Source organism: Phacochoerus africanus, chromosome 7 (genome assembly GCF_016906955.1).
Source record: "Phacochoerus africanus isolate WHEZ1 chromosome 7, ROS_Pafr_v1, whole genome shotgun sequence".
Lineage (NCBI taxonomy): Eukaryota > Metazoa > Chordata > Mammalia > Artiodactyla > Suidae > Phacochoerus > Phacochoerus africanus.
In genome coordinates this window covers 70,433,794-70,454,968 of record NC_062550.1, presented here as the reverse complement: position 1 = coordinate 70,454,968, position 21,175 = coordinate 70,433,794, and the positions used below count along the sequence as shown (strand labels likewise).

Here is a 21,175-nt window from a genome sequence, read left to right as displayed (position 1 = left end):
AGGAGAAGCCTGGTTGGGAGGGGCTGGAGAAGGTGTCACAATGGCCATTTGAAAACTGGACTGGAAGGGGCTCTGAGGCGCGTATAGCCCAAGTGTTTCCAAACTCTGCTTGGAATTGCCTGAGTAGATTTGAAAATTCCAGTTTCCTGGGTCCCAGATCTGGAGCTTCTGATTCAGTAGGTCTGATTGTGGTCCAGGAACCTGTACTTTTATATTTATTTATTTATTTATTTAGTCTTTTGGGGGCTACACCTGCAGCATATGGAGGTTCCCAGGCTAAAGGTCAAATCGGAGCTGCAGCTGCCAGCCTGCACCATAGCCACAGCAACGCGAGATCCAAACTGCGTCTTTGACCTACACCACAGCTCATGGCAGCGCCAGATCCTTAACCCACTGAGCGAGGCCAGGGATCGAACCCATGTCTTCACTGATACTAGTCGAGTTTGTTAACCGCTGAGCCGCTACGGGAACTCTCAGCACCTGTATTTTTAAAGTGTCCCAGATGATTCTGGGAACATAGAACCAGTGACCCAAACTCTTCTCCTTACAAACAAGCCAGAGAGAGGGAGACGGATCTGCCACCATCCCACAGCCTGGGTGGCAGCAAAGCCAGAGCTCAAACCACGTAGTCACAGCAACTATTAAGTATTAAGGGCTTTTCTAGGTGCCAGGAACTGTCTTATGTACTTTACATGTATTATCGCATTTAATCCTCCTAACAACCCTGCAGCGTGGCTGTCATTATCATCATCTCTATTTTGAAGAAGGAACCAGCTCTTTGAGAGGTTCAATTCTTGCCTAAGGTTGCACAGCAAACAAACAGCAGAGCCCAGATTAAAGGTCTAAAGCCCAGGATTTAAATCATTATACACGTAGACTCTTAGATATCTGCCCAACACTTGCAGTGACTCTTCACTCAAAGCAGGGCCGGGAGAGGGAGAGAGCAGATGTGTGGACCCAAAGGTCTTTTGAGAAAGGGTTTTAAACCAAGGCAGCATGTTTTGCTGTGCACGTTTGATCCGGGTGAGCGTGGAGAGCTATTTCCAGATTCTAGAAGGGGGTGCCCTCTGAAGCATGCCCTGGCACCGTCTTTCCCCTAACGTAGGTCAGTTCAGTTGGGAATTTGGCACCAGCCTTGGGTATATAATGGGATCTGATTGGCATCTTATCCTCAAGCCTGTCTTTCACAAGTGCTCACGCTCTGGGAGGGGAGCCTCTTCTTTTTTTCCCGGCCTCTTCTCCCTGAGGAGAGTCTGTGTGCCTGAGAAATGAATCAGAGTAAAAGGAACACAGCTTCTCCATCATCCTCGCCACCCGCTTGCTAAACACACACAGGGACATGAGTCCCTAAGGTACCATTGGTTTGGTGAATGTTTTTTTAAAAATTTAATCTTGTAGGATTTTAGGGAAAAGCATCTCTACTTCTGTGTATTTCTAAACCTCTCTGAATAAACAGACAAAGGAGATCCAGCTGCCCGGTAACTCAAGCCTCCGCCAAGGTGCCCTCGGCACCATGGGGAGAAGCAACGGTGTTCCTGGTTCGGGCACGACTGGGTCAGTGCAGTGGAAGGGGTGGGACGGCTCCTGCTGTGGGATCCTGGGCCAGATACTGAGTGTGAGCCAGATGGATGCCAGCTTCTGTGTCCTGTAGACGTGTCCTCGTGAGCTTGCTGGCGAGATTAAAGGATGGGTCTGGCCGGGGCGAGGTGGTCGGTCAGCAGCAGCAGCAGTATGGCCATCACCTCAGGATGATCTTGGCCCAGACTTCCAGGCATTTACGCACCAACCCTGCACCCCGACTCTGTCCCTCTCGTAAAGCATCTTAGGAACAGCCCCAAGGGGCCAAGGAACACGGCTGGATGTTTGTGTCTTATGGGAGGGGTCCTTGGCCAGAACATCACGGCGGGTGGGAAAGGCAAAGCCCCTCTCATGGACCCCCCCCACCCCCCGCAATTTGCAGCGGAGAAAACAGGTTCAGAGGGGTTAGGGTATCTGCACAAGGGCCTGGCCAGTAAGTGGGGGTGTGAGGGGTCAAACCACAGCGTGTTTCACCAAAAGCCATGATTCTGCGGCATGAGGAGTTGAACTGGCGGGGATGGGAAGAGGGAGAGAGATGCGCCTTCTAGGCGTGGGGAAGGGCTTGAGCAAGGGCACCGAGGCAGCAGTGTGGGAGGCAGAAAAGAGAGTTCGCAGGAGACGCAGGCTCAGAGAGGGGGCAGGAGAACAGGTAGAGAAGAGGCAGGAATTTGGGATCTAGTCCCAGTCCTATGGGAGTCCAGCTGTGTGACACTGGAGAAGCTTCTCGGCCTCTCTGAGCTTGGCTTTTCCTAATGATAAAGCAGGAGCTGTACAAACAGAGTACTTTGCAAAGCCCTCCACCCGGCGAGCAGCTCTCCATCCTCGGGCAGGGGAACATGAGCTGCCCCTGCCCCGTAGTACTCAGGAGGGTTGGGAGACTTGCGGGTTGGAGGGTCCCGCTGCCAGCCCTCACATCTCGCACTGTCCCCACAGGGTGGGAGAACGTCTATGGCTTTGACATGACCTGCATCCGGGATGTTGCCATGAAGGAGCCCCTGGTGGACATCGTGGATCCAAAGCAAGTGGTGACCAACGCCTGTTTAATAAAGGTCTGTGGATGCGTCCTGCTCGGGCCTGGGTGTGCAGGAACCCAGCCGTGCCACCTGCACCCTGTGGGCCAGGCAGAAGGACTGCATCAGCTCCCGCAGGGCCTCAGACTGGGAAGCAGGGCCACTTCGGCCAGAGCCTCTGGTAGCCCGTGGTGACCAGATAAAAGTAGGCATGGTCACTGAGCAGAGCTGTGGAGAAAGAGCTACTGGACTCCATAGTGGCACAACTTGCGGGGCGGGGTCAGTGCATGTCCTTTGTGGTGCAAGGGGGGCAGGGCAGGGTGGAGGTTGGGGTGAGGGGTGGGGTTGGGGATGTATCAGAGGACAGAAGGCCCCCGAGGCTCAGCTGGGGGAAGATCCTCCCTTCAGAGAGGGGTGGGCTCTTAGGAAAGAAATCCTGGAGTTCCCGCTGTGTGCCTTGGGTTATGGATCTGCTGTTATCTCTACAGTGGCTCCGGTCACTGCTGAGGCTCAGATTCAAACCCCAGCCCTGCACAGCAGATTAAGAATCCAGCGTTGCTGCAGCTGCACCTTGGATTCAATCCCTGGCCCAGGGAACATCCACATGCCAGTGGGGGTAGGTTTGGGCCAAAAAAAAAAAAAAAAAAAGAAGGGAAAGGAATCCCATACCTCAATCTGTGTAATAGGCATCAACCCCCACCTCCAAGCACACATCCAACCCAGCAGGCAGAGCTCCCCTTCCTGAGTGCTCTCTCTTTTTTTCTTTTTACCGCTGCACCTGTGGCAAATGGAAGTTCCCAGGCTAGGGGTCGAATTGGAGCTGCAGCCCCAGCAACGCGGGATCTGAGCTGTGTCTGCAACCTATGCTGAGGCTTGTGGCACCTCCGGATCCTTAACCCACTGAGTAAGGCCAGGGATTGAACCCTCATCCTCATGGATACTATGTTGGGTTCTTAATCCACTGAGCCACAACGGGAACTCCCCTGAGCACTCTTGTTTGCATGCCCTCACCTCTTGTCCTCCAAGGCTTCAGTGCAGAGAACCACTTGCCTGCACCCGGGGGCCCATTCCTTACCTAGGGCATCCTTGTTACTAGATATCCAGACAGGCCATATTTGATAGGGTACCAACAAAGCCCCCTTGCCCACCTACTTCAGCCTCATGCTGCTTCTGGAGTAACCATTGTCCACACATTGAATTGACCTTTCTGGTCCTTTCTCTAAGCATTTGCATTTATGTTACTAAACTATCCTGTCACATCACAGAGAACTCCTGATATTTGACCTTTTTTTGTAAAGTCTAGAAAGACATCAGTTTCAGATGGTTCAAGTTAATTTTTTTAATCGCAGAATCTGGGTTCGTAGCATAAGTAGCCGTCTGCTCTCCCAGCCTTCATCTTGCTGAAGCACACCTGCGTGCCCCGTCCCGTATGTGTCACCGCTTTTCTGGGAGCTCAGGGCTGGATGGGAGCATTTGCCGTGGGTGAAAGGGAGGAGCCCAGGGCCACCAGGGTCAGGGGAGATTGCTGTAGGACTGATGCCAAAGCCTGCTTTGTCCAGGTCCCTCGTCTCATCCCTGGTCACAGTCTTCCCGAGGAGAAACACAGCCCGTGTCACCTCGGCATTTAGAAGGGACCTCAGAGGACAAATAAAACTAGAGGAACCGCACACAGGTCCCATCAGACACTGCATCCCTTATGTAACATCCTCCCTGAGGGCTTTGGTTCCAAGTTCAAACCTTGGCCTCGCACTGACGGGCTTTGGCGGCTTTCTGTACTCAACTCCTTCTGAATCCAGGTAGAATCAATTGATAATGAGCCAATGTCCTTTCATGTTTTCCCACCAGCCCCTCTGTCCTCAAAGTCTCTCCCTTCAGGTGCCCCAAACAGGAGCCCCAAATAACTCACCCGCAGTGCAAAACCTTCCTGCAAATATTGCAGCATGAGCAACAATTGTCTGATGCAGCCAAAATGGCCAAAATGACATGCGGCAGGTATATGGAACCATTAGGAACCTGCACATAGTGGCCTCTGCGTGGGGCTAAAATTCCTTCCGTGTCCTTGGGCCCCGGGTCACTCTGCCTCTGCCCTGCAGGTGTGGCCGTGGCCCTTGTGTTTGTCCCCTGCTGGTCCAGGACTGGCCCGCTCCTTCCCCGCACCTTCCTCTCCCCTGTCCCAGCCAGCGTCTGTCCAAGGTTACACCAGCGCAGGCGTGAGGCTGTGGGTGTGGCGGGGCTGGAGCTCAGGACCTTCCCCGCCTGTCACTCCTGAGAAGGGCAAGGACGGAGAGCGTGCCCTGCTGCCAGGAGAGCCGTCCATCAGCTCTCGCTAATGTGCTCGCGACATCTTCCCGGGTCTGTTGGGAAAACACGTGCCCTTCTTCACACACTTAATTGCTATTTTCATCGCTATTAACGTGGCGGCGGGTGACACTTTATTATAATTAAGAGTCTGTTTTGACCAGACTTCTGCTCTGAGACACCAGCTTATAACATGATTTAGTGGCGGGGACGGCAGCGCAGGGCTCCTGGAGTCACGGACGCCTGCCTGCCAAGCCCTCTGCTGCCGGCGTGGCCTGAGGCCGAGCCAGGGGCCTCCCTGGGGTCTCTGAGATGCTGCTGCTGCTGCTGCTGCTGCAGAAAGAAGAAGCCTTCCAGCAAAGGGGTCCAGGCTCTGGGGGACAGGAGAGTGGGTCTGACTCGGAGGCTTAGGGTCTGAGGCAGGCGAGGGGGGGACACGACCTAACTGGAGGGCCTTTGTGTCTCTGAGGTGCGGGCACAGCTGACTACCCCATAGACACTGGCCCCACTGCAAAAGACCAGCTGCCTCCAGCCCGGCTAGTTTTAATGCAGACTTCTTTACTTTCCTTCTGGGAGGTTTTTGTTCCTTCAGAGGCCCCATTAAGATGCAAATGTCCAGAGGGTCTAGAGAGCACGGACCAGGCGGGCCTCGGTGGCTGAAATTTGGTTGATGAACAACCGAGACCCTATAGAGAGGGAGTCCCTGGTAGTCTGTGTGTTGCGTGCATGCATGTGTGTGCGCGTGTGTGCATGTGAGCACATGCACACTGAGCGTGGTGAAGAAGTCAGAGGAGAATGGAGGAGAAAGGAACCAGGGTATGTCACAGGCCCACCTCCCAGGTCCCTCTGTGTCCAGGCTTGGGTATGTTTACCTAAGCCATAGAGAGTCATTGAGGGTTTCAGATCCAGGGAGTGGCTGGGTCTCAATGAGTCTCAGAGAGATTCGCTGGTTGGTCTGAATGAGAGGCTGGAAGGGGCGTCGTCAGGCTGGAAGATGGTGTTAGAAAGAAGGCTGCTGAGTGTCGGGGGCTGTGGCACGCAGGGCGGGCACACGGACCATGATGTCCAGCCCCAGCTTCTAAAGGACCCCAGTCTGATGATGGGGGCAGGGCTAGAGGGGGTGAGGATGCTGAGATGAGCCAGAGGCAAGGTGGAAAGACCAGGCTAGGCTGGTGGCCAAGGGCACCCCAGAGAGAGGTACAGGGAGCTTGGAAACAGCCCTGATGAAGAAGGAGAGGCCACAGTGTGTGAATGAGTGTGCACACCACGAGCCCGGCGGATTGTGCTGAAGCCCTTGACACAAGCACAGTTAAGCTGGGCTGCTTATGAGTTGTTGGATTGGAGAGACGCAGTGGACGCGTTGCCGGGCGGGACAGCGAATGCCGTGAGCTGACAAGTACTGGGGTGAAAAAGATTTCCCAGCCAGGGGCGCTGGCCCAAACTAAGAGGGTGACATCTAAAGAAGGACCCCTCCCCTGCATGAGGCACATGAGGGGGATGCAGTGGGGGGGAGGGGTTTGGCCGGCTAAAGGCAACAGGAGCCAGCTGGGTGCTCGTAGAGGTCAGAGGTCACTAGAAATGGTTCCCGAACAAGAAGGGTAGGGGAGTTGGAAATCATGACGAGTGAGAGGCCGTCGATGTTGGAGAAGAGAAGGTTTAGGAGACCCGCGGGAGCAGGAACAGGCATTGGCTTAATCTGTGGGTAGAAGTCAGAGACTGACTGCCGTGGGGTCTCCTCGTTAGTTCTGAAGAAGGACCTACCATCCAGAGACCTCTGGAAAGGACCAGCAGCCCAGTGGGCAGTGTGCCACCACTGGAGGAGCTCGGGCACCCAGGCCACGTCCTGGGGATACTCCCAGGAGCTCTTGCATCCCCCAGGGGTCAAAGGGGACTGGCTTTCTAATCTCATCAAATTCTGCACACTGGACCCGGACCCACCATTCCTTCAATCCATGTTCTCCATCCCCGGGCTCCAGAAAGCACTTGCATTTGAGGTGACATCACCAAGGGCTCCCACAGTTCCCTACACCTGCAGTTCACCCTCTTCCCCCTCTGCCCAGCCCTCACCGTAATGGGGCTCTGGTCTGGCCAGCTGCCTTGACCATACCTCTGCCTCTGTCCACCCCTTGGAGGCACGACTTCGCCTTGAAGGCCTTGGGATGCTTTGCCTCCAGTTTTCCTTTACTCATCCTGGAAACATGTTTCGATAAAAGCCTCTCTGTCTCTTGGCTGCTCTCGTTTCCCCACCCTGAGACCCTCTCTCTTACGTGTTGCTGATGTCTTCCTCCATCCGGGTCTCAGGGGCCCCAGGTGCTCCTGCCACACCGGGGTCTGGCTGGCTCGTACAGAGCTCTCGGGACGCAGGTCCCTGTTGCACAAGCCACAGCAGGAAGCTCTTCTGTAGGCTTCGCTGAAAGCAGCCTCGATGACTCCTGGGTCTCTCTCTCTCCCGGCAGCTGGCCAATGTCAGGTCAGCATCCTTCACGAGGAAAGAACAGCGCTTTGCACACGGTCCTTCATTACACCTGCTCCCACGCAAGATTAATCTTCAGCCACTACCCAGCTGAAACTGTTAGAACTATGGGCTCTTTGTGTTCACTGAAAAATTCTCACCTCTTATTTCCCCCTTTTATTATATATATATGTATGTATTTTAAACTCTCCTGGCTTGTGATAAATGGTCAGCACTTTCCTGAGCTCTGTCGGCGACTGTGTGGGTTTGGTTCCCACTTCTGAGATGCTACTTGATGGGAAATGCCTAGTCAGGTCACCGGAATCAGAGGGGGGTGGCTTGGATTCTGTAGGTCTGGGGGGTGCCCTCCCCTCTAGACCACTTCCCACCTCGGAATTTGCCCCCAGACGACACCGACGCTGTCATCAAGGGACCACGCCATGAGACTGCTGAACTAGTGATGCTGAGGCGGTCGCTCTGGGGATACTTGGGCTGGGTTTAAGGATGCTCTAATGAGCTCTTCTCTCCCCTCCCCATCAGCCCCCACTCCCGGCAGATTCACCCTCCTAATTCTCTTGTCCTCAGGCTCTGACTCATTGCCTGAGCAGACTGCACCCTAGAGGCTGGAGGAGGTCATCGGGAGGGTGGTGGGTTGGCCTGGGGAGCACCCCCATCCCACAGCCACGACCCCCCCAGGAGCCTGCTATGGACAGGGACGTGCAGGATGAAGCTGCAGACCAGGCCCAGGCCTGGCGGAGGTGCTGAGCGTCCGCCTTCTCTCTCCTCCGGCTGCAGGAGGTGGACATTTACACGGTGAAGACGGAGGAGCTGTCCTTCACGTCCGCCTTCTGCCTGCAGATACAGCGCAACGACTACGTCCATGCCCTGGTCACCTACTTCAACATCGAATTTACCAAGTGCCACAAGAAGATGGGCTTTTCCACAGGTGAGCTTTCTGCCAGCGTCCTGGCCCCTCCTGGTCTTGTGCCGAGGCTCTGAGGGAAGGGACCTCGCCAGCCTGGGCGTGGGGCAAGGGCCCGGGGCCTTAGCCAGGGGCCCTCACTTGGCCCCCAGTAAGCCTGGCCAGCCATGGAGGAGTCACATGTCCCTACAGTTTTGGCTGCTCGAGGAGAAGCTAAGGAAAATTGTGGCTGGCATGGCCAGAGCTGAGAGCGTGTGTTTGGTGGGGAGAGGCAGGGGTTGGGGTCGCCTTTCAAGGGCTCGTTTGTCCGCTTAGTATTTCCTGCGCATCTACTGTGTGCGGGGGCGGTGGGGGGGTGTGTACGGCGTGGAACACGATTTCTCTACATCCACGACACGTCTTAGCACACCTTCCGCGTCCCTCTCGGCGGGCGGCAGTCTGTCTCCGGGGTTCTTCCCTATCTCCTGGCCTCTGTCCCTGTGCATCCTCTTTAAGCCCCCGACCTGTCACCAGCCTCCTTCAGAGGCGCCTCATCGCCATCGCAATTCAGCCCAGGCTTCCCAGCCTAGTAAATGGGGGAGCAGGGGCTCCCTGACCCAGCCCCATCCACTTCCCCAGCCTCATTTCTCATGACTCTCCCTCCACACTGCACCTTCCACCCCATCCCTAGGCTTCTGCAGACCCTGGCCCCCAGGGCCTCTGCACACACTGACCTCTCCTCCATCCAGGTGGACCATGTGGGCAAGAGGGGCTCTGGCAGATCCGTCTCCCTCCCTCCTGTCTGCTCTGGCTGCCGTAACAAAGTGTCACCGGCTGTGTGGCTTAAGTTACAAGTTTATTCCTCATGGTTCTGAAGGCCTCTGGTGGTTTCTCGCCAAGCCTCTCTCTTTGGCTTGCAGACAGCTGCCTTCTCACCGTGTCTTACGTGGTCCTTCCTCTGTGCACTTCCTGGTGTCTCTGCGTGTGTCCTAATCTCCTTGTTGTGCAAGGACACCAGCCACACTGGATAAGGGCCCAGCCTAAGGGTCTCATTTGAACTGAATCACCTACACTATAGCTCACAGCAACACTGGATCCCTGACCCACTGAGCAAGGCCAGAGATCGAACCCACATCCTTATGGATACAAGTCGGGTTTGCTACTCCTGAGCCATGATGGAAACTCCACTTTTTTGCTTATTTTTTTAATTAAGAGGATGAATGCCTATGAATTCACTACCCAGCTCAGTAACTAGGTTGTAAATAAAGGATTATTAATTAGAATGGGATAGTAACTAGAATTAAGTTTATTACTATTAGAGTGTGAATACAAATATCAAGAAATACTCATTAGAATATAAATATTAACCAGAAATACAGTATTAATAAAGATGATTATGTTTTAATCAATACATGCACGTAAATTACTTCAGAGTCACACAGTAAGTCCCTGAGAGCTCACCACCTAACTCAATACTTAAATGCTACCGATATCCGTGCATCTAAACTGGAGGATCCCATCTTGTCCCATCCCCCACATCGCCTCTAGATGAATATTATCTTGAATTTTGCGTTCCTTGTCCCCTTGCAATTTTAAAACACTTTTATCACATATATGTGTTGTACTAAATAAGGTATTGTTTGGTCTCAGCTAGCTTTGAACTTCACCTGCAGTGCAGGCTGCTGTAAGCAGTCCCTCCCCATCGGCCCCCAGCTGCGTGTTGCATCTCAGCATGGCTGTGGCCACTCCTGGAGGCCCCTTTGAAAGCACATCACGTTTCTTGCAGCTTGAAACGATCCCTGTTAACGGCTCTGGCCTCTCCTCCCTACGGCTTTGGATAGAAGCCACGGCAAATGGGCTCAGGCACCCAGGGTTCCGGGCTGTACCAGCCAGCGACACAGCTGCCCCACCCCCTGGACTCAGCCTTGGCAGGTGGGGTAGGAAACGGGGAACCAGGCCCCCAGGGCTACTGGGAAGTGGGTGGAAAGGCAGTCCTCCAGAGTAGAAGCAGGCCTGGGTTTGAGTCCTAATTCTTCTAGAATCAGCAAGGCAGGGCAATCAGGCTTGAGAGTTCCTTCCTGCGCCTGGGGCCCATTATGTGTGAAATGTGATGGTTGGACCTCTCCTCTCTGGCAGCCCCTTCCCAGTTTCACCACCCTGGGGCGCGGAGTCATTTTTTCAGGTCCCGGAAGCTTTTCCGTGCATCATCTTTAATTCTCTCCAAAGCTTGTGAACCTCCAAAGGAATACGATTATAAATTTACAGCTTAAAAAAAAATATTAAATGCCAGAAAGAAGTACCAACAAGTTAGCCATTGAGAAGAGACACAGGAAGAAAGATTCCACCAAAAACACCCAGAAAGGTGTTTCTGCCATCTGTCCCCACAGCCCCCTGTGCATGCCAGCCCCATCCTTGGCCACAAGTCCCATCGGACTTTATGGCTGGCTACCTGAGGGTTCGTCTCACTTAGGCTGTACTGGCTGCTGTTCCCCATACTTAGGATGGTACTGGGCACACACCCAGTCGCTGAATGAATGAATGAATGAATTAATGAATGAGTGAACAAAGGAATGTGTGCATGCTTGGACATGCAGTTGGCGCGCTGCAGGCAGTGCTGCTCACACCCACTTCAAAATCTCGCCCAAGAAGCTTCCCATGGTCCAGAACCCACAGAGACTGCAGGGCTCGAGAGAGGAAGGGAAGGGGAGGTTGGCGTGTGGGGTCAGGGTATGAAGAGTAGGAAGGGGCTGTCATAACAGGGAAAACTGGAAGCCAGTTTCATGATCTTAGGACCTTGAAAGTTGTAGTTGGGCTGGGGAGGCAGGGAAAGGCTTGTCTACCGACTAGTACTCTAGATGACCTAGTCCATAGTGGTGTTGAGTGGTCACCCTTGTGCATTCGGATTCTGTATAACCCCTAGAACATTCCCGACCCCTCCAGTGGGGCAGCACAGCTCTGGGGGTCAGAGCCATGGTTTATAGATAAATGAAATGACAGACCACTTTCCACACTGATGAAATAACCACTTAACGCAATGGCTCAGCTGGACCCTAACCTGGGCCTGAAATGTTACGGGAAAGGCCACCATATAATCCATCTTTCCACTGAGGACACCTTGAGAGGGGAAGGGAGCGCTGTTAATAATCACGCCGGGAAAACTGGGCCAACAGGAGGCTGGTCACACTGAGAGTGTCCTCTCCTTTCCCAGCCCACCTCATCCTCACAGTCTCTTGGGAAATAAACGTTCTGTAGAAGTGGGAAAAGAGCCCCAGAGTCACAGTGCAAACACGTGGCAAAGTGTTGCCTAAATGTCCTTTCCACCAGTGCCCACCCAAGAGATGTATCGGAGGTACTGATCGGGTCTGCACGGCGGTTTCAGCCGAGCTATGCGTATCTGCATGACCTGGGCGGGGGAGATTCTTGGTCTTGGCCAGTCTGCCCCCTCTTGGGCTCCAAGAATTACTGAATTCAAATCTCTAGGAGTGGAGTCGGAACACCCAAATTGTAACCAGCTTCTCCTGGAGACCTTGACGGACAGTCGGGATTGAGAAAACGGCTTCAGATGAGTCCATGGACCCATCGCGGAAAGGAGATGTTGGGGGATGTTTTTAACCATGTGCCGTTGATGTCAAGGGGGAGACACTTCCCTTTCCTCCAACCCAAGGCTGGCATGCTCTGGGGGCCGCCACCACGGCAGACTCCGAGGCGCCTTAGCTGGAAGTCTCTGGGAGTCTCATGAGGCATCTGATTAGGAGACAGAAGGCAGCTGCTCTAATCTCCTTGCCTGAAGGTCCTTAAGAACCTGTCTGGGCTGGCGTGGGTGGCAGCGGGGGCGACAGCGCTGTCAGTCATTGGCTGCCATTCTCCTCACACACCGGAGACTCTCTCTCGACAACTTGTTTCGATGTTGTTGGCAGGGGAGGTGCTGGGAGCAGGTGGCCCTTGTCCCTGGACTGGCAGCATGCCTTAGAGGCCAGGATGGCTGGCTGCCTACAGGGACCCAGGGTCTGAGCAGCACCAACTGCATGTTCAGGATCCTCCTTCAAGCTCTTCCAAATGTTCAGGCTGCCTGCTCCTCATGACCTTGAGTTTGCATCGATTTCCCAGATGCATACATTGGAAGTCTCCGTCCAAACCACTGACATTTGATCAAGCCACTTCATTGCAGGGGATAAAGACAGGCAGACCTTGCACCACTGTTAAAACAGATCTTGGGTTTGAATGATCTTGGTCTGACGGGCATAGGATGGATCTGGTCATGGCTGTGTGCGGACACCTCCAGGGAGGACTGCGGGGCTCATTCGGGGCAGCCCCAATTCTCCTGGGAATGAAAACTGCCTCCTAGTGGCTCCCAGCCTTTGTTCTGCCTCCAAAAACTATCCATAAGGCCACCTGGATGTCTTGCTGTGTGACAGCTTTTGAAATACTTGAAGGGCACTTACTGAGTTCTCCCCAAGTCTCCTCACTTTAGCTCTGGTCCTAAGCAAAGAGGGGACGAATGTTAATGAGTCCTGCATCCTGGTGGAGGAAGGTAAGAGCCTGAAGGGCAAGGGGGACAGACTTTCAGTGGGTTCTTCCACAACCCTTAGGTTCTAAAGCCTCAATGTCACTGAACCCCTATGGGGACATTGAAGCATCACCGCATACCTTCTCCTTGGCTTTTTTTTTTTTTGGCCATGCCTGGGCATGCAGAAGTTCTCAAGCCAGGGATCAAACCCGAGCCACAGCAGAGACCACACAGCATCCGTAATCACTAGGCCACCAGGAAACTCTCTTACCATCATTCCTTTATATGGTCCTCACAGACCTAGCACGTTGGCGGTGGGCACTGAGGATATAATAATAAGCAGGCTTGGCGTGGCCCCTGCCCTCATAGAGACAGCAGGTTCGTGGAGGTACAAACAAGTAGAAGGACAAAAAGACTAAATAAATAAATAAATACATAAATAAATAAACAACATTGGAGTTCCCGTCGTGGTTCAGTGGTTAACGAATCTGACTAGGAACCATGAGGTTGCGGGTTTGATCCCTGGCCTCGCTCAGTGGGTTAAGGACCCGGCGTTGCTCGGTTCGGATCCCGTGTTGCTATGGCTCTGGCGTAGGCTGGAGGCTATGGCTCCGATTCGACCCCTAGCCTGGGAACCTCTATATGCTGCAGGAGCTGCCCAAGAAATGGCAAAAAGACAAAAAAAAAAAAAAGGTAAAAGGGGCCGCAAGACCGACACCGAGATAACATAAACTCAGGGTGCCCTTGATCCAGGTGGATGGTCAGGCAGGGCTTCCCAGAGGACGTGACCTTGTAGGAGGAGGAAGGGAGAGGCTGGTGTAAGGGAGGGAAGCGTTCCAAGGATGCTACTGCTGAGGAGGGGAGCCCCTATGGCGGGGCCCCCCATCTGGTTGTAGAATTGGTAGTGCACCCAGAGGGATGGATGGGCTTTAGTGGCAAATACATGTGGCTTGGGATCAGTCATAAGCTGTAAGCTGTGGACCAGCGTTGGGTCCCCGGAATGATAACCATCCCCAATATCTATTCCGTCCAGGTAGGAAGGCACGGCTAAAACCTCATGGCAGGCCTGGGCCGAGGGTACCAGAATGGTTCTTGGACCGAGAGAGGCAGGCAGTTTTGTGGGCCTGGGCTGTCTGTGGAATTGGGGAAAAACTGGTTTAGCCGTGGGATTGGCATAAATGGTGTCATTTAAAGGGAGCCAGGATACAAATCTCTCTTCCACACTCCCTGAAAGTCTTCACTCTGCTGAACTTGGAAAACAGTAGGCTTTTGAGATGCATTTGTCTAAACCCCGCCCCTCGGTATGACCTTGTAACATGAGCTTGTTTCTTTTTGGATCCCCAACTAAGATCCGCAGTCCCCAGGGCCTGTGGATTTGAAGGCTGGAGGATTCCCTGGGCTGGGGTGGGGTGGGGGTTTGGCAGGGCTCCCGGTGGGCTGCTGGGGCTGGGGGTGTTCTGAGTCCCAGAAGAAGCCTGGTAGCCAACATCTCCTCTGACCGCCCCTCCCCACTGGCCCTGTCCTTCATCCCTCAGCCCCTGATGCTCCCTACACCCACTGGAAGCAAACCGTCTTCTACCTGGAAGATTACCTCACTGTCCGGAGGGGGGAGGAGATCTATGGGACCATATCCATGAAGCCAAATGCCAAAAACGTGGTGAGTGCCTACCCAGCCTCTGCTGGGGCGGAGTCAGAGGGGAGGAGGGGCTGCAGGGCTTGTTCCCAGGTTCTGACCAGGACTCAGTCGGGGAGAGGGCGAAGGCTAAGGCGCCTCCTGCACAATCAGAAAAGCTAAGAGGGAGGAGGTGGGAAAAGTGGGATTTGGATGTGATGGCATCACTGAAGAGCCTTCCTGTAGGGCCCCTGGGGATCCTCCCGGGCTCCAGAACAGCAGCCAGCTCTTCCTGGGAGGGGTTTTGAAAACAGAGGCTGTTGCCCTGGGTTTCACTCATGTAGGACGAGCTAGCCAGGAAAGAACAGTTCCTGGTGGCCTGGGAGACCACGTCCGCCTTCCCCTGGCTGGCCGGGTGGGCTGAAGACCGGGTGATTCTCTCTGAGCATCCCGCGCGGGCATGGGCCCTGCCAGCCACGGGGGGCGGAGGGGGGGGGGGATTTAGGGCTCCACCGCTGGAGACTCAACTGCCCCACTGTGACTTCTCCCCGTGAAATCAGAGGGGGTGTTTCTGTATTCTAACGGGAAGGATTTAAGTTAGAAATCAAAGGCCTTCCCCCTGTGGATGAAGGGGCAGCAGAGTGGACTCCTGAGGGGTATTTGCAGGGACTCCCCAGCTGGAAAACCTCAGCAGCTCAGGGATGCCCTGCCCTTGCCTGCGGGAGGGGAGACCCTGTGGCCTCCTTCCGCCCTGATGCCCTGACTCCTCCTCCTTTGCAGCGAGACCTCGATTTCACCGTAGACTTGGATTTTAAGGGACAGCTGTGCGAAACATCTGTATCTAATTACTACAAAATGCGTTAGCACACGTGGGAGGCTGCAGAGAGCGAGCGAGCCCGGAAACTCACCTCCATCTGCAGCGCTGCGACAAGGGACCCTGTTTGCGGGACTACACGCTCCAAACCGGAGCCTGACCCTCTGCCCTCGAGCCTGGTGAATTCGGCTGGCCTCCCGAGGGCCCTGTCACCGGACAGAGGGGCTCTCGCTCCTCGGCTCTGCTCTGGGGGCCCTTCTCAGGCTCTGTCCTCCCGACAGAGGGTGCGGCGGCCAGGCCCCGATGGAGGAGTGTCCTCGTCGTCCTCCTTAACTGTGACTCTCGGATCTTCCAGTTTTGCATGCTGCAGGCATCTAGGACAGATTGCTTCACTAGAACCTGGAGACGTAGTGTCTTTGATAGCATAAGCCAGACTGTGCGCGCTGCGGTGCGTGTACGCATGCGCGTGTGCGGACAGCATACCCATTAGTTCATTTACTCGCACACATGTGTGTGCGTGCATATACAGCCAAGTGGTAACGTCTGTGTTCTTTCAGGGATGCGTGTGTGTGTGTGTGTGCGTGCGCGCGTGTGTGTGCATAGAATATATCTTACTCTCAGAGGAGATTCTGTTGCTTTCGAATAGGAATTTGTTTTGTGATTAGTTCTCCCCTCCCCGACCCCTTCCCAGATGTCCAGCAGCTATGAAACGTTTTCTGTACCAGCTCCGGTCTCCTTTTGACTAGACTGTGGCTCCGAACCCTAAGCATAGGACCGCGCACCCCATGGGCGTTCAATAAATGCACATGAGAGCGCAGCATTCCTGGTGCCCTGGAAGGGGAGGGCTGGGAGGAGGTGAAAGACCCTCTGTGGAACAAAAAGTCCAATCGTGCTGCTCTGGGAAGGACAGAAGGAAGGAAGCAGCAGCCTTGAAGCTGGGACCAGCCCAAGGGCATCTCCCCCGAGACCCTCAGGGGATGGGAAGAGGGTCCTGGAGCTGGGGTGAGGGCCCACAGGTCAACCTAAAGTCTCTGGAATGGGAGGCCACATGTAGCCGGGAGGGAGGGTGAGGTCAGGAGCAGGAAGGGTTGGGAGGGTCCGGAGCAAGCAGATGGCTGAGTTCATGGTCCTGGGCTGCTCGGGTGAGACTAGGGCAGGGTTGGAGAGAAAGGCCGTCAGAGGCACAGTCCAAGGTATGGTAGTTGATGCTCTCGTTCCTGCTCCCTGGCTCCATCACGGGCTGCCTGGGCCAGTGCGTGGCCTGGTCTGTACCCTACCTGCACCCCACCACCAGCAGGAACCCCCTCATCTTGAGTGGGGTGGCCGTGGAGCCCCAGGGGAAGAACTTGGGCCCTGAATTCCTCCAGAAGCCCCCCTCTCCAATGGGGTTGATAGATATCCAGCCCCCCCGACTTTTTCTGCCCTGCCGCCCTCTAACCCCTTAGACCCTAGTCCTGTCATGGAGAAGCCAGATGGAAGCCCTCTGGATCAGCAGAGGCCCGGGATTCTTGGAAGGCCCAAGATGCTCCTGAGCTACTGCAGGAGCCTTGGGGAGGAGCCTGGTGGCCCCTGATGCCCTCCCAGGCTGCGGAGAGCCCTGGGCTGGCGGAGTGTGGTCTGCCGGCGGGGGTGCGCAACCCCACCATCCACAAGTCCATTGACCATCAGGCTCCGAGGGGTAGGTGTGCCCTGGACCAGGCAGGGCCTCTGGAGTTCTTTCCCTGTCCCCTTCCCCACCTTGCTGATCCAGGGCTCAATTGCAGCTGAAATGAGAGATCTCTGTGGTGGGAGGAACCCTGGATGAAAAGGCACTCACTCTAGAGCAGCAACCCGGGCCTTGAAGATTCAGTTGCTGAGGAGCGGGAGGGTGCCTCTTGGGTGTAGGAACGAGGAGGCCAGGCGCCCAGGCTGTGGGGTCTAGGCCAGGCTCTGCTTCCTGTGCTCTGAAGCCCTGGGCCTCAGCCTCATCACCACCAACAGAAGGAGCTGGGCCCAGTGAGGGTTTTCCATGCTGTGTCTCTGGAGCCCTGGGCTTGTGAGAAGAGCTTGGTCTGCTTCCCCAAATTCAAAAAAAGAACAATTCTTCCCTTGCCTGTTTTTATATTGGGAGGGGGGAGGTTTCTACGCCTAAAAATAAAGATAAAAAAGTGAAAAGGAGGCGTTCCCGTTGTGGCTCAGTGGGTTAAGAACCTGACTAGCATCCACGAGGATGCGGGTTCGATCCCTGGCCTCGCTCAGTGGGTTAAGGATCCAGTGCTGCCGTGAGCTGTGGGGTAGGTCACAGAGGCGGCTCAGATCTGGCGTTGCTGTGGCTGTGGCGAAAGTGGGCAGCTGCAGCTCCAGTTCTATCTCTAGTCTGGGAACCTCCATGTGCTGTGAGTGCAGCCCTAAAAAAAAAAATAAATAAACAAATAAAAGCGAAAAGGAACCAAGACCAAATTAAACCCCTCCTCTAAAAATGGCTCATGTAGGCCCAAGACACTAAGACCCTAAACAACCCTAAGACACCCCACACCCCGGCCTTGATGCCCTGGGGTCTGCCATCCCTCAGCCCCTCCCTCTTCCCTGCTGTCCTGCCCACCAGCCCTGTGCAGTTTGACCTAAAGTGCTTTCTTCGGCCCCAAAGCAGCCTTGGGGTCTTGGCTGGACGCCCGCCTCCTGGCCCAGAACAATACCTCCCCTCACTTGCATCTTTATCTCCTGCCCGAGTCGGCTCTAAAATGTTCTCTCTGGTACCATCATCACTCAGAAAGGGGACAGGCTCTGTGGGCAGATATGGAGCCTTGGTCTGCGGATGCCCTGCCTGGCAGGCAAAGTAGATTTCAGTCCCCACTTGCCTCCTGTCTTGGTGCTTTTGTGCAGTGTGCAAACTGCACAACAGTACTTGGAGGCCCTGCGGGGGCCTTGTTTGTTTCCCTCTGCCTGGGGTAAGGCTGTGTCCTGCATCTCAGTTCTGAGCCAATCAATCTTTCCTTTAGAGACCTGCTGGGGAAAATTCTAGGTTTGATCCAAGTGTGGTAACAGAATCTCTGTAGGGTGGAAATGCAATGCATTTGGCCAGGCCTGGTGAAGTGTTTGGTTCAGTTTGCTTTTTGGTTTATCTTTAGCTTCCAAGACAGTCTCATCTGTGTTGTGTTCCCTGGGAGAGACCCTCCAGATGCTGGGAAGGCAGAAGGGCCATTTAGAGGTAGTGGGTACAGCTGACAGGACCCTCAATGGGGAGGAGGCAGAGGAGGCCTTGGCAGGCCTGTGGCAGGGGGTCCTGGGAATGGCAGTGCCCAAGAAAATGACAACTGACTCCAGCAAGAGGGGCCCCCACCCTTCCATTGCCACCTGGCACTGCCTACTTCCCTGAAGCCCTGCGGCCTGGGTGCCCAGGCCCTCCACACCCACTGGGAGCGGAGCTCTGGGCCCGGGGAGCGGGGGGAGCCATTTTGGGGCCTGCTCGCCTCCCTTCTGCTGCCCTGCTCAGTCCTCTGTGCATCCTTCTCTTTGTAGCCGCAGACAAATACGGAGCAAATCATGGAACGCTTTGTCCTTATGTGGGCAAGAAAAATAGAGGAGCTAAAGCAGGGACAACAATGGCTACACTGGAAGAAAGGCGGTTGGGCAGGGCCCAGGTGTGCTCCCCCAGAGGGCACTTGACGGGGACTCAGGAATGGGTTTCACTGTAGGGGGGTGAGAGTTGGGGAGCCCAGGGATTCTGCCCATCCTTGGGCAGGGAGCCCATCCAGCTTTGGAGAATTCCATCCATGGTCCACGGGGCCGAATCGTGCAGTGCATCAAGAGACAGCAAGGAGCTCCAGGGATTGGGGGGCTGCAGTCGAGCCCGACACCCCCGGGGTGGGAGGGCTGGGCTCAGCCAAGGCCCAGCAGACTTTCAAGCCTCTCCGGCCACCAGAAGCAGGCCTCCCTGAGGCGTTCCCGACCCTGGGTCTTCAGCCCCTGCTGCGCTTGCTCCTGGCTCTGCTCCTGGGCTGCCGGAATGAAACTGGGGGACATGGAGGAGCAGCTCCACAGCAGCCCCTCCCTCCTGCCTGTGGGGGCGCTGCACTGGGACTGTCATTTCCCTGCGTCAGTGGGAAATGAGCAGGTCTGCTCCCAGCATGCTCTGGGCCGGATGAGGTCTCGGCTTGACAACAGGGATGCTGCGGACACGACTTTACTGGTGAAACCTGCTTTGCCCAGACTCTGCCTCTTTCTTTCCTTCCTCCTTCCTTCTTTTCTTTTCTTCCTTCCTTCCTTTCTTCTTTCTTTTTTTCTTTCTCTTCCTTTCTCCCGCTTGCTTGCTTGCTTGCTTGCTTTTCCTTCCTTCCTTCCTTCCTTCCTTCCTTCCTTCCTTCCTTCCTTCCTTCCTTTCTCTCTCTCTCTCTCTCTCTCTCTCCCTCCCTCACTTCTTTTTCTTTCTTTCTTCCTTTCTTCCCTTTCTTTCTCTCTTTCCTTCCTTCCTGTCACTGTACAAAACCCAGCAGTGACTTTCCCCCAGTCCTCTCCTCCATCTCAGGAACTTCTCCCTCCCATCTCACCGCACAACTCCCCAGGCCTGCAGCCTCTGTGCCCCCTTTTGTGGTCTTATCTGGGCTTGTTTGAACACGGCCCCCCTGCACTTGCTCTGAGGTCCACTGTGGCTTGGATGTCCCCACTGGTCCACAAGCTCCAAGGACAGGAACCTGCCTCTTTCTGCACCTGTTTCCCTTGGACAGAGGGGGGTGCAGTTGGGAGGAAACAAGGCACTAGGGCACCAGCTGGACACCCACGGAATGTGCCCACAGTGACTCCAGAGCTGCCAGGCTTGTGTCCATCTGTGCTCATTGAAGGAGCCTATCTCCCCTTTGCCAGGCCCTATCCGCCATCTCTTTAGCCTTTCTCCCCTCTTGGCACCACAGCAGGCCCCCCACCAAGAGGCCCAGCCGGGCTCCAGACCTCAGCTCATCCCTGTGCCTTGGGTAGTCACCTGGTCAGGGTCTGTCCCTGGCCTGCTGGCCACTTCAGATGCCTGGGTATCTGTCGTGCCTCATCTCCTCTCTGTAAGTGCCCGGCCTCCCTCTCTGCTACATGGAGGTTGTCCAGCCTGGGCCTGGAGCCCTCTTCCAAAAGAAGATCCCTGCTCCTTACCTGGCATCTTGAAGGGCACCTCCCCGCATACCTGGTGCCCCACCTGTGAGGCCCCCTAGCTGGGCTGAGTCCTTTGGTGTGTCATGCTCAGATGCTGGGCCTGTGGTCAGGTGACCGCCAGGAGAAGGCCAGCTACCTGAGGATGGGCGATCTGCTCACACCTGTCTGAGTGCAGGGAGGTACCTGGCTCCACGCCCAGAGCCTCCCAGGCTGCCCTGCCCCCCTCCCGTTGGAAGCAATTAGCTCATATTCAGCTGAGACTCAGACAGAAACTGTTCACTGATCGGAAATTCGGCCAGTAAACACTTATTGGAAACTGCACGGGCTCCAGGCTCTGAGCAAGGCTCTGGCAATGTAGCAGAGTCCACTGGCACCGTCCCTGCCCTCGGGGCTCAGGGCACACACGGTCTGCTGGTCCATTTTGGAGCAGGCGGGGTCTGCTCTTGCCCCCAAACTGAGAATCTTGGTCCCTCAGCCGTCTTCCCTGACCACCCACCTGCATTTTATCCCCCACAGTCTTGGCAGCCCCCTCGGCAGGTGACATGGGCTGTGTCCGGTGGTGGGCTGCCTATGTGGCTGCTTCAGAAAGAGATGGTGCTGAGTTTCTTTGCCCTCTGCACCCCCTCCCCCACAGGACCCATCCTGTCACTTTCAGAAAAGGAGGCCTGGAGCCCTTCTTGTACCCCAGCAGCAGGTCACTTCGCATGGCAGAAGTGAAAGGGGTGTTTACCAACCACTAGGCTGTGGGCAGCTTGGCCTCAGGGGCAGCCGGAGTACATGGGGCAGAGAACCCCTAGGATGCTGAGCCAAGGACCCAGGCCCCTGCTGGCCCCACCGCCAAAGGGAAGCATTCATCCCTTTGACTCTGCCACAGGACAGAGGTTTGCA

The 21,175-nt window shown here is 55.2% G+C and overlaps 1 protein-coding gene across 1 annotated transcript in view; it reads left to right on the top strand.

Moving 5' to 3' along the window:
- The window catches only part of PRMT8 (protein arginine methyltransferase 8), a 55,804-nt gene extending 39,815 nt beyond the window's left edge, over window positions 1–15,989 (top strand). Inside the window, exons 7-10 of the mRNA XM_047787809.1 lie at window positions 2,512–2,627; window positions 8,134–8,284; window positions 14,282–14,403; window positions 15,139–15,989. Coding sequence (XP_047643765.1) covers window positions 2,512–2,627; window positions 8,134–8,284; window positions 14,282–14,403; window positions 15,139–15,222 — 473 coding nt within the window. The 3' untranslated portion in view covers window positions 15,223–15,989. The remainder of the gene's footprint in view (window positions 1–2,511; window positions 2,628–8,133; window positions 8,285–14,281; window positions 14,404–15,138) is intronic.
- The last annotated feature ends 5,186 nt before the right edge of the window (window positions 15,990–21,175 follow it).